Raw genomic sequence first — 13,042 nt, forward strand, 5'->3', positions numbered from 1 at the left:
ACAATCCCTAATATTCACTACAATTGACATTCTTGGGTATGACCACTAGGTGAATTTGCTACCAATCAGCCACATCTTCAGTTGTGTACCTCAATGTCACTGGGTGAATAAATCATTCTGCACAAAAAATTAGTTGGAGCTTCACTGTCATATGAAGGAAACCAACATTCTTCGAAGTACAATTTTCTATAAAATATTAAACTGATGATGGATGTAAAGGATCCTGTGATTGCATTCAAAGAAGAAGAGTGAAGTTACTCTAGTTTCCTGACTAATGTTTATACAATGAATATCACTGGAATAATTCATTTCTTTCATTGCTTTTCGTGAGACCTTACCACATTCAAATTGCTCGCATTATTTCTCTATATTGCACAATGACTGGACTTCAAATGTACGTAATTAGAACATGGTACAGTACAGTAAAACTAGTGGTTCCTGGTTTTGATTAAACAGGACAAAATATTGCTCTAATTAAATTTAAGATTAGCTTACAATTTGGATAGGTTTTGTAACAAAGAGAGATTTGCGATATGCATGATGTTATTGTTCTGCAGATACAGATGGGTGAGATTAAAGGCAAAGCCTAAATTATGAATCCGTGTGATGTTATTATCATATAAATATAAGACAGATAGGTTCTTGCATGCAGAGAGGTCATCCTGAAACAAAAAAAGTTAAAACATAACAAAAAATGTAAATCAATGTAATCTCATCTTGAATCAGAAATATTCTGATGCACTTTCTAGTTTTAAACATCCTGTGTATATGTCAACAATTTTATACTAAAATGGCAGAAATATATATCTATATATGTATTACCATGTAGGATACTAATGCTACATATACTGAACAGAAAAAAAAAAAAAAAAACTAAACAATGATGTCTTGCTTTAAAACTAAGCTAAGAGAAGATGAATGAGACCAGTGCACCAGATGTTATTTACATGGACTTTCCAGAAAAGAACAGGTAAAAGATTACAAAACAAAATGTAACCCCATAGAATGAAAGAAGCAGTAGCACCATGAATATAAAATTAGTAAAAGAAGGTTGAAAGTAATGGGTGCATTACATTCAAAGTAAAGAAGTAAAGTGATAGCCAGATAGGTCAGTACTAAAGACAGACACAAAGTGTCGGAGTAACTCAGCAGGTCAAACAGCAACTGTGGAGAAAAAGGGATGGGTGACGATTCGAGTTGGGAACTCTCTTCAGATTGAAAGTAGAGTGGAGGGAACTGAGGCAGAAAAAGGCAGAACAGAGTAGGGCCAGCAACAGAAGACCTAGGAAGGTAGAGCCCATTGTTGACTGGGAAGAGGTGATAATGGAGGGATACAAAGATGTAAACAGAGGAACTAGTAGGATGACTAGGTGGGGGAGGTCAGGAGGAGAGAGAATACAGGGGTTACTTGAAATTAGATAAATCAATATTTATACCATTAGGTAGTAATCTGCCGAAGTGAAATATGATGTACTGTTCCTCCAATTTACCTGTGGCCTCACTCTGAGAGTGGAGGAAGCCCAGGCCAGAAAGATCAGTATGGGAATGAGATGGAGAGTTAAAATGTTTGTCACCCGGGAGATTGCATAGGCATAAACGGACTGAGCAGGTGTTCGGCGAAACCATCACTCAGTCTGCACTTGGTCTCGCCGATATATAGAAGCACCGAGAACATACATTAGATGAGGTTGGAGGAGGTGCAAGTGAACCTCTGCTCACCTGAAAGGACTGACGGAGACCTTTGAATGGAGTTGAAGGAGAAGGTATAAGAACAGATGTTGCATCTCCTGCGGTTGCAGGGGAAAGTTCCTGGGGAGAGGAGATTTGGGTGGGAAGGAATGAGTGAACCAAGGAATTGCGGAGGGAATGGTCTGTGCGGAAAGCAGAAAGGGTGGAGATGGAAAGATGTGACTAGTGGTGGGATCCCGATGGAGGTGGCAAAAATCTTGGAGGATGATGTGTTGTACGCGATGGCTGGTAGGGCGAAATGTGAGGACTAGGCGGACTTTGTTCCTGTTGTGACTGGGGGGGGGGGGGGGGGGGAAGCAAGAGTGTAACTACAGGATACAGAGGAGATGCGTGTGAGGGCCTCATCTGTGAGAGAAGAGGGGAACCCTTCTCCCTAAAGTATAAGGACATCTTGGATGACCTAGTATGGAACACCTCATCTTGGGAGCAGATGTGGCGGAGACAGAGGAATCTGGAGTAGAAGGAGTAGATAGACACAAAAAAAACCGGAGTAACTCAGCGGGTCAAACAGCATCTCTGGAGAAAAGAAATAGGTGACGTTTTGGGTCGAAACCCTTCTACAAACTGACCAGTTTTCAGTCTAGATAGCTGTGGGAGACAGTAGGTTTGTAATAGGTTTGCACATAGACATGTAAATGAACTTTGGATCTATAATGCTTTATGCTTTTTGGGTTCCCTAAACTACTTTAGATTTCAATTGAGGGAAAAGAGTGAGGAGTGAAAAGTGCTAATCACAAGCAAATCGCAGATCAGTTTTGGAAACACCGCTCTATGGCTTAAACCATCAATTTCAGATTATTAAGTTATATTTAAAATACATACATGTACATCAAAGACCAAGAAAATAGCATGGTCTCAATCAAAAATATACTCACAATTTCATCAATATTTTTGTTTGAAAAATTTATGTGAGTCAATTTTCTTAAATACTGTTCCAAAGGTTCATCCCTTCTGTTCTTTACGTGCAGATTACTTTTTGCAATTAAATCCACTGTAAGTCGAACCATGATGGGACTGAACTTATAAAGCTATTTCACTGCAGGCTTGTGTCCGAGTTCTTAATTATTTAAATAAAAAAGATCAAATTCCACCCTGGAAGTAATTAAAGAGACAATTATTCCATAATGCAAACACTACATTTGGACACAGAAATACAGAAAGTACAAATCAAATTTGATGGAGTCAGTGGGGAAATTGTCCTTCTTCCAGGTAATTTTTAATTTATACAATTTTAATTATCTCGAAGCATAAAACACACTCATATCTGGCTATTTGTTGATAAATGTTTGGGAAATCATGTTCTTCAGCATTTTACCATTTAAGAGAGTACATCCTCTTAAGTGAAAGTAACATTGGGGCACATAAAACACACTGAAAAAAATCAAGCACACTTAAAGGAAAGATAAATCCGTTGAACTTGCATCTCTGACAGGTGGTTTCAAAGATAATGTGTGTTTCACGATACATTATAGCAGGGGTCTCCAAACTATGGTTCGCGGGCCACACCCAGCCCGCCACGAGATTTTGTCCGGCCCGCAGCAAGCTCTTAACACGTTCCGTGCGGCGGGCTATTTAGCGGGTTCTGTGGTAGCACAGGAACTTACACGTCAGTTTGCCGTAGGCTATCAAGTTGAGGGTTTGTGTGCAGCTGCTGACAGGTTACCTTCGATGGCCCCGGGGACGTGAGATCGTGAAGATCGGCGATGTGTGTGTGTGTGTGTTGTGTGTGTGTGTGTGTGTGTGTGTGTGTGTGTGTGTGTGTGTGTGTGTGTGTGTGTGTGTGTGTGTGTGTGTGTGTGCGTGTGCATGTGTGTGTGTACGGCCCATAAAAATGTGCCACATATATAATGTGGCCCTCATGCTATAAAGTTTGGAGGCCTCTGCATTATAGTGATGATCTTCCATAAATTCTAGAACAATTCCGGTGGCTGGAAGAAAGCAACTGTAGCAGTGATATGTAGGAAGGAGAGAAAGAAATAGGGAACAATGTTTTTATCCATTCTGACACGAACTCTCTCATTCCATGAATGCCATTTCTACTGATGACCATTTTGCTTGGGACTTCATGCCTGCTTTCCCTATTATTAACTTTTTTTTGTCCATGATTGTTGCTTCCAAAGGCACCCTAACTGGGTAGCTTAAAGTTGCCTGGCACATTCTTAACCTCTTTTTTAACAAAACCTTAGCACTTGCCATTCTTCAATCCTCTGTAATCTTCCTGGAAGGAATGGGAGATAATGGTAGTCTTTGCAATTCCCACACAAGTCACCTTAGAAACCGAAGGGTGCATCTGACCAGTTGGCATAATTCCATTGGGCAGTGAGTCTTTTATATGATCTCCTTTTAATTTAACTTCATCAATTATTTCTACTTCCTATTGTGAGACAGATGCAAATTGATCCTGATGCATTTCAGCCTTATCCTTTGCCATAATCAACCCCAGTTTCCTTACTAACACTTAATATTTACAAGCCAGTAAAAAGCTTTTGAGTTTTGTTTTATGTTAATTCCCATTTTATTCTCAATTTTTTCCATTAGCCATCTTATTTTTATTTTGAGCTCTTTTCTCATTTTGAAATATTCAGCCAGCCATTTTCACACGAGTTGGTCACTCATCATGCCCCACTTTTGTTTTAATTTATTTTCTTCCATTGAAATTCGCAGTAATTTTTGTCATCCAGAAAGCTTATGCTTTGGTTTCTCTGCATTTCTTACTTGTGGGGACGTACCACACAGCTGTTCTCAAGTTATCATTGTTTTAAAGATCTTTCCTATTCTGTGTTTAAGAGGGAACTGCAGATGCTGGAAAATGCTGGAGAAACTCAGCGGGTACAGCAGCATCTATGGAGCGAAGGAGATAGGCAACGTTTCGGGCCGAAACCCTTCTTCCTATTCTGTTGCAGTTTTACTTGCCAATTGTTAATTCCACTTAATCCTGGCCAGATCCAATTTCATACCATTAAAGTTACTCATCCTCTAACTACATTGCTCCTCAGGCTTTTGCATCACCAGTCAAAACTTCATGATAAATAATCACTATTCTCTCAATTTTTACTCAGCCTTGGAAATTCAGAATTTGACCTTGATCAGCCAGCAGCACTTCAAACAGATACCGTCTTCTGAAAAACATGTAACAATCTGCAGCAGGAATGTCAGACAATGAGTATCAGTGCAAGTAAGAATTTCATTGTTCTCTCTGGGACATATGACAATAAAACACTATTGACTCCTGAAGAAGGGTCCCAATGCAAAATGTCACCTAACCATGTTCTCCAGAGATGCTGCGAGCTTGCTGAGTTATTCCAGTATTTTGTGTTTTTTTTGTAAACCAACATCTACAGTTCCTTGTGTCATCATTTTAAAATCTTTTTTTTAGCCTAATGTACCAATGCTTCTCCTTTTATTGTGCTTACCTCTGGCTAGCAGTTTCATAAAGAGCCACCAGCTACATCCTCCTTACAGGTGAACTCGATTCCAACTTCTGTGTCTGTACATTGAAATATAATGGTCAGCAACTCGCTGAAGATCAGACACTAGGCTAAGAATCTCCTTATCTGCTGCTAGATTTATCACTGGGTCCAATGGCAGCGTATAAACATCCTGAGCTGAGGTGCAATTTGCATTTGGCTTTATACCAACCTTTTGTGCACACCTTTTGATTAAAAGGAAGTCTGCTTTTTTGGTTTGGTTTTAATTAATTTTGAGTAGTCCATTTAAAAAACCTTTTATTCATTTAAATGTTTAAAACTGATTAGGAAGATTTGAAATGCCTTTGATTATGTGGGGCTTTTAAGAATAGCTCATAGCCCTTTGAATGGTAATAAAAGAGCATTAGTAGATTTCACAACACTTCAGAATTCAACGTCTGGGATCCAGTATCTGCCTGGACCTACACTTAATTTTTAGTTTACTAATTTAAGTTGTGACTAAATTAAAATGTTAGATTCATTTCATATTAAGGTTTTTAGCTCCCTGTCCTAATTGAAAACCATACATCTGCCGGCTGGTGTCTGTAATGCCACACTGTCACATTTTCCCCGTTTCGAGAATTTTAAAGAGTTTGCTCACACTTTTTCAAACTCACCCTCTTAACATCCCAAACCTTATATTCAGTCTCTCGTTTTCATCTCTTTAAACTCAAACCCTCACTCCCTTGCTCCTCCAACCAGGCCTCATACATCTTTCCTCTCATTATCTTCCTCTTTGAACTTGTTCACTTATTCTCATGCTCTTGAAAGTTGGTTTCTCCCAATCTAATATCAAAGGCTAGGAAGTAGAGAACAAAAATAATAGATTGTTTCAGTTTGGTTGATATTTGTTAGTTTTGTGCTGTAGGGATAAATATTGGGCACTTACCAATTCACAATTTGCATTAGTGACAAATGAATAAACAAAATTAATTGATAAAGTAGAGGTTGTGCGGATATAAATAATCTGCAAAAAGGTAAGCAAACAAGCACAAATGTGCATGTAATGTGAGAAAATGAAATTATACATTTTGTTTGGAAGAATGTTTTTTAATTGGTAAAAAAACAGAACAGTCTGGGTAAATTGTATATTTTCCAGTTGGAACACTGAAAACTAAGGCTCCACCCACATATCACCTTTTGACAGTTCATGCTATCAGAGGCCTTTTCCTCCTATCAATTATCTCTGATGATCAGGGGTATTTGGAGATTTTTCAAAAATATATATTTTTAAACATACTTTTAAAGTAAAAAGTAATTAGAAACATAGTTTTTTATGCAAATTAACTAAAAACATTAAAATGAATTAAAATGAAATTTAGAAAGAACTTTCATTCACTTACCAGTACAGTAAAGATCACAAACGCGTTCAAATGAATGGGTCACACTGGGCATGCCAACTAAGGCTACTGTTAAATTGAGCCAGATACTGACTGATAAGTCCAAAGGAAACCTACATGAGGATAAAATGCAAACTTCACACGTTAATATCGGTAGGTTAGAATCAAATGACAGATCACTATGGGACAACTACACTGTCTGCAACCTTATTGTGCAACCCATATACCTGCATTGATCTACAGCAAATTCTGTACTACTACACCTACCAAAACATACTGCCATACTGACACTTGCATCGCAGCTGGCTGATATTTCTGTCGCAAATCGCCCGCTAACTTTCAGTAAAATCTAGCCAATCGTAACATGCAGATCATCTCTTCTTTGTTAACTCATCTCAATTGCTGGACGATGTGGTTTGTGCAACAATACAACATTATCTTCACATCTGGGATGAGAAAAACTGCACAATTTTAACCAGATTACAGAATAATAATTTCTGATCAATGTGCATGCATCAGAACATAAGATCCAGTCAGTTGAGCTTAGATCCAAACAGAGTATGAACCTTCCCCATCTGAGGGAATACTAAGAAGACATAATAAAGTGTTAAAAACTTATTACACGTGGCTGGAAAAATAATGTGGTCTCATGTACACTGGAGAAACCAAAGACAAATTGGGAGATTCTTTTTGTGGAAGTTGTGACCTGTCGCAAGGACCAGACGCCTAGCCTGCTCAGCCTCTCCCTATAGCTCAGGCCATCGAATTCTTGAAACATCCTTGTAAATTTTCTCTGCTTGCTCTACTCCTCATACACCAATGATCATGTAGACAAGTACAACGACAACCCGATTTGCAAATAACTGTTGTTAACCAATTGACACCCATGATGTGCTGAGGTATAGAAAGAGATTGAGAACCTTGTGTCATGGTGTCAGGGCAATAACCTAGTCCTTAATATCAGCAAGACTAAAGAGTTGCTTGTGATATAAGGAAGTGAGAGGATGAATGTAACCCTGTCCTCATCAACGGAGCTGCTGTAGAAATGGTGAACAGCTTCAAGTTCATCCATATCATCTGCAATTGAATCGGGTTTCTTCTATCTGCAGTGATCAAAAGAATGCATGAATGTATTTATTCTCTTAGATGATTCGGCATGTCCATGAAAGTTATTTTGAACTTGTATAAATGCACTATAGAAAGTATTATGATTGGATACATCTCATCCTGGCATGTCAACTGTTCTGCTCTTGACCACCTAAATCTACAAACAGTGCTGAACCTAGACCAGTCCATCACAGCTCATCAGTTTCCTCCATCGAGTCCAACTTCAGTGTGCTGCATCAGCAAGGTTAGAAGTAACGTCAAGGATGCCCATCACCATCATTCCTTTTCCGGCCTTCTTTGTGAAGATACAGGAGCTTGGTAGCTTGAACGCCCAGACTTAAGACCAGTTTCTTCCCTTCTGCTGTCTGATTCCTGAACCAATCACCCCATGCAGGATGTGCTACCAGTATTCTTAACTCTACCTCTTTCGTTATTCTGCTTATTCTACATTAGCATTCTTTTGCACTACAATCTTGCACCATTATACTATTTTACACTGATCATTTTATGTATTGTTGTATTTATCATTACTGAATTACACGGTTTATTTTGTGAGCATCCTGTGAACAAGCAATTTCATTACTCTCTGGGGTATATGATAATAAACTAATTCCAGCTGAATGTGAGGTGCGGGAAATGGATGAGAGATGAGTGGGGATTTGTTTTCCGAAAATTAAAGGACATATCAAATGTTCAGGATATGCGGAAGCCCAGAGAATGTTGATAGTGCCTTCAGAAAAGAGGATGGGAGCAGGGGTAGTCTAGGGAGTCAGTGTGTTTGTAGGAAAACATCTGTGTTGTTTAGTGGTTAGGAAAACAGGAGTTTGCCTGAAGTCAGCTCAAGTTTCCGCAAAAGTTTGCAAGGGATCATATTGACTCAAAACAGCGCGCACACGCGCTGCCGTCTGAAGAAGGGTCTCGACCCGAAACGTCACCCATTCCTTCTCTCCAGAGATGCTGCCGGTCCCGCTGAGTTACTCCAGCATTTTGTGTCTCTTTATTTGAAAGATTGATTGAAAGATACTGCATGGGAACAGGCTCTTCGGCCCACAGAGTCCACCGCCCACTATCGATCACTCGTTCACATCACACTAGTTCTATATTAGATCCACTTTCTCATCTACTTGCCACGCACTGACTAAGGGGCAACTTACAGAAGCCAAATTAACTTTAAAAACCCGCACGTCTTTGGCATGTGAGCGGAATCCGAAGGGAATGGGGAGGCCGTGGAAACTCCACACAGTCAGCACCCGAGGTGAGGATCGAACCCGGGTCTCTGCCGCTGCACCGCCCCAACCCGCCACCACTCTGCCTGCCGCCTGTGGTTCATTCGCTGAACTTACCGGGAACCAGCAACCGAGTCGGGCCGGCGCACGTTAACCCGCTGGACAAGTCTACGGGAAGAGGAGCCACGCAGCTCTTTAAACACACTAAATGGTTATAAGGAGGGAGCGAGGGAGGGAGGGAGCGAGGGAGGTGGCGCCCAGCTGGCAGGGCGGCTGCAGCCCACTAACCCGGCGGCGACCGTTACCAACCGTTACCAACGCTCCAGCGTTTGAAAGCTGGCGGCTGAGGCTGCGGCGGTTGCCATGGGAGACGCCCCGTGCCTCCCTTTGGTTGTCCCGGAAAAAGGCGACGCGACTCACATCGTTCCGCCTCTCACAGGTCGCGAAGGAGCCACAGATCAGCGATGGGGCCCAGTTCAAGAGAGTCGGGAGGGTTTTATTGTCATGTGTCCCAGATAAAACAATGACATTCTTACTTGCCGCCGCACAACAGAATACGTAAACATAGTACATGTAAACGATATAATAAACGAGAAAAAAAGTACAGTGTGTGTACACATACAATTACGTCGTTACCCATTCCTTCTCTCCAGAGATGCTGCCTGTCCCGTGAGTTACTCCAGCATTTTGTGTCTACCTCCGATTTAAACCAGCATCTGCAGTTCTCTCCTATACAAACACATACTAACATGTACACACACTTATATATTGTTAGGATTTTGGAATGCTACCAGCGCAAGGCTTTTTTTCGGGAAGGATATCTATGTCCATGCACATGATTAGACAACAACTATATTGTCTACACCATTCATCTAGGACTCTGTCGGCAAATCCATTTTCGTGCATATTTTTGTCTAACATTCTTAATGCCCGCAAAAGCCCAAGAGTAAGCACATAATAAGATCACACAATAATTCAACTGCGGGGCGGCAGAACACCAGCGGAGACGCAGGGCGGCAGAAGGCCAGCAGAGACGCTGAGCGGCAGAACACCAGCGCGCACGAAGCCAGCTCGGCAGGCCGGCAGCACCAACAGACGGCGACGCGTATGAAAGCACCCCCGGGGATGCAGAGGTGGGTTAAAGGCCAGGTTAGAGCTAGCCCCACACAGGCTAGCGATTCCTAGCCTTTTCCTCGCCAACGTGCGCTCACTGGTAAACAAAATGGACGAACTCCGGCTAAGGATCACCTCCCACAACTGGATCAAAGACTGCAGCATCCTGATCTTCACTGAAACTTGGCTCAACACTGACGTCCCTGATAGCGCCATCCAGCTAATGGGGCGTCATTTACTCCGAGCGGACAGAACAACAGACACAGGTACGACCAGAGGTGAGGGTCTGTGCATTTATGTAAATAAAGCTTGGTGCATGGACACTACCATCATCGAGAGTCACTGCTCAGCTAACCTAGAGTTCATCTTGGTTAGATGCAGACCGTTCTATCTGCCCAGAGAGTTTACCTCCACTGTTGTGACTGCAGCCTATATTCCTCCTGATTCTAATGCCAAGCTTGCAATGAAAGAGCTGCATACTGCCATTAGCAAACAACAGACTCACAACCCCAAGGCAGCCTTCATTGTTGCAGGTGACTTAAATCACTCCAACTTGAAGACTGTACTCCCCAAATTCCACCAACATGTCTCCTTCGCCACTAGAGAAGACAAGACACTGGACAAAGTCTACACGAACATGGCTGAAGCTTACAAAGCCACCCCCCTCCCCCACCTTGGTCAGTCTGATCACGTCTCATTGTTCCTGCTCCCTAAGTACTCCCCACTCATCAGACGGGTTAAACCCACTGTGAGGACAGTTAAAGTCTGGTCAGTGGAGGCGGACCCCACACTTCAGCAGTGTTTTGGAAACACTGACTGGAAGGTATTTGCAGCCCAGGCCACCCTTGACTCCCACACCAATATTGATTCCTATACATCCTCTGTTCTGGACTTTATAAACTCCGCCATCAACAGTGTCACCTCCCTCAAACGGGTGACCATATTCCCGAATCAGAAGCCATGGATGAACAGCGAGGTCAGGCTACTGCTGAAAGCACGGGACACCGCTTTCAGGTCAGGCGATGCCCGAGCCTACAGTTCATCCAGGGCTAACCTGAAGAGGTGCATCAAGAAGCCAAGCACTGCCATAAGCTCAGGATTCAGGAGCACTTCAACAACAACTCCGACCCCCGACGCATGTGGCAAGGCATCCAGGCCATCACGGACTATAGACCCACCAACACCACCCCCACATCCAGCAACGCCTCCTTCCTTGAGGAGCTTAACCACTTCTATGGCCGCTTCGACAGGGACAATCTAGAGATGGCCATCAAGGCTGTGCTCCCTGCCGATCACTAGCCCCTCACACTCACCCCCTACGACGTATACGTGGCACTGAGTAGAACTAAAGCACGTGCTTCGAGAGGCTGGTCCTGGCACACCTCAAAGGCTGCCTACCACCACACTGGATCACTATCAGTTTGCCTACCGCAAGAACAGGAGTACGGAGGATGCCATCTCAACGGCATTTCACTCCGCCCTCTCCCACCTCGACAACAGAGACACTTACATAAGAATGCTGTTCATCGATTACAGCTCAGCATTCAACACCATTATACCCTCTAAACTGATCACCAACCTCAGTGACCTGGGCATCGACCCCTCCCTCTGCAACTGGATACTGGACTTTCTAACCAACAGACCCCAGTCTGTTAGGTTAGACAAGCACATCTCTTCAACCCTCACCCTGAACACCGGCGTTCCACAGGGCTGTGTGCTGAGCCCCCTCCTCTACTCCCTCTTCACCTACGACTGCACATGGTACTAACACCATCATCAAGTATGCAGATGATACAACGGTGATTGCCCTCATCAGCAACAACGATGAGCTGGCCTATAGGGAGGAGGTCCAGCACTTAGCAGCATGGTGCGCTGACAACAACTTGGCCCTTAACTCCAAGAAGCCCAAGGAGCTCATTGTAGACTTCAGGAAGTCTAGGGGCAACACGCACACCCCCATCCACATTAACGGGACGGAGGTGGAACGTGTTTCCAGCTTCAGGTTCCTGGGGGTCAACATCTCCAATGACTCTCTTGGACCCACAATACCTCAACTCTGGTCAAGAAGGCTCACCAGCGTCTCTTCTTCCTGAGGAGACTGAAGAAGGTCCATCTGTCTCCCCAGATTCTGGTGAACTTCTACCGCTGCACCATTGAGAGCATCCTTACCAACTGTATCACAGTATGGTATGGCAACTGCTCTGTCTCCGACCGGAAAGCACTACAGAGGGTGGTGAAAATTGCCCAACGCATCACCGGTTTCTCACTCCCCTCCATTGAGTCTGTCCAAAGCAAGCGTTGTCTGCGAAGGGCGCTCAGCATCGCCAAGGACTGCTCTCACCCCAACCACAGACTGTTTACCTTCCTACCATCCGGGAGGCGCTACAGGTATCTCCGTTGCCGGACCAGCAGGTCGAGGAACAGCTTCTTTCCTGCGGCTGTTTTGCCAATCATCCCCCCCCCCCCCCCCCCCCCCCCCCCCCCGGACACTCCTCCCACCAGGAGAAAAATACTATGACTGTATGCACGTAAATAGATTTACTTATTGCTCATATTCAGTTTGTATTTTCTTTAAATGTTACACAGCAGAATAAATTATTTTTCAGTAAACCTGTTATGTTTAAAGGGAGCACAGAAAGCAAAGTGACAGTCTGTTTAAAGGGACTGCGAAACAGAACCAGCTAGATTGTCAAGGGTGTGGAGCAAACAGACCCAGGTAAGTTTAAAAAAAGAATAAGAGGGGAATGTGGGTATGGGGACAGCACACATCACCTTGGGGAGCCAGATGCCAAATCATTGGGAATTCTGAATAGCCGAATAGCAAATTATTGGAGGTTTTCTGTACCATCATCACAGAAGAGGATAAAGCTACTATTCATGGCATGATGCCAACGTTTGGAAACATTGCTAACTGTATGGATAAATAATTGAATCTTTGGAATTGTCTCACCATATAAAGCTGCTAACTTCTCAACTATGTAACCATAAATGGGTGATACAGCGATCCAGTAGACAATGCCACTGTTGCACAGCTCCAGTA

At 43.1% G+C, this 13,042-nt stretch overlaps 1 protein-coding gene across 1 annotated transcript in view; it reads right to left on the reverse strand.

Moving 5' to 3' along the window:
* Nucleotides 1-9,427, reverse strand: part of ppp1r42 (protein phosphatase 1, regulatory subunit 42) — a 67,891-nt gene extending 58,464 nt beyond the window's left edge. The window contains 5 exon segments of the mRNA XM_055634411.1: nucleotides 496-662; nucleotides 2,625-2,841; nucleotides 5,163-5,236; nucleotides 6,560-6,669; nucleotides 9,199-9,427. Coding sequence (XP_055490386.1) covers nucleotides 496-662; nucleotides 2,625-2,756 — 299 coding nt within the window. The 5' untranslated portion in view covers nucleotides 2,757-2,841; nucleotides 5,163-5,236; nucleotides 6,560-6,669; nucleotides 9,199-9,427.
* Between the last annotated feature and the right edge of the window lie 3,615 nt (nucleotides 9,428-13,042).

This window comes from Leucoraja erinacea, chromosome 4 (assembly GCF_028641065.1).
Source record: "Leucoraja erinacea ecotype New England chromosome 4, Leri_hhj_1, whole genome shotgun sequence".
Classification (NCBI taxonomy): Eukaryota; Metazoa; Chordata; class Chondrichthyes; order Rajiformes; family Rajidae; genus Leucoraja; species Leucoraja erinaceus.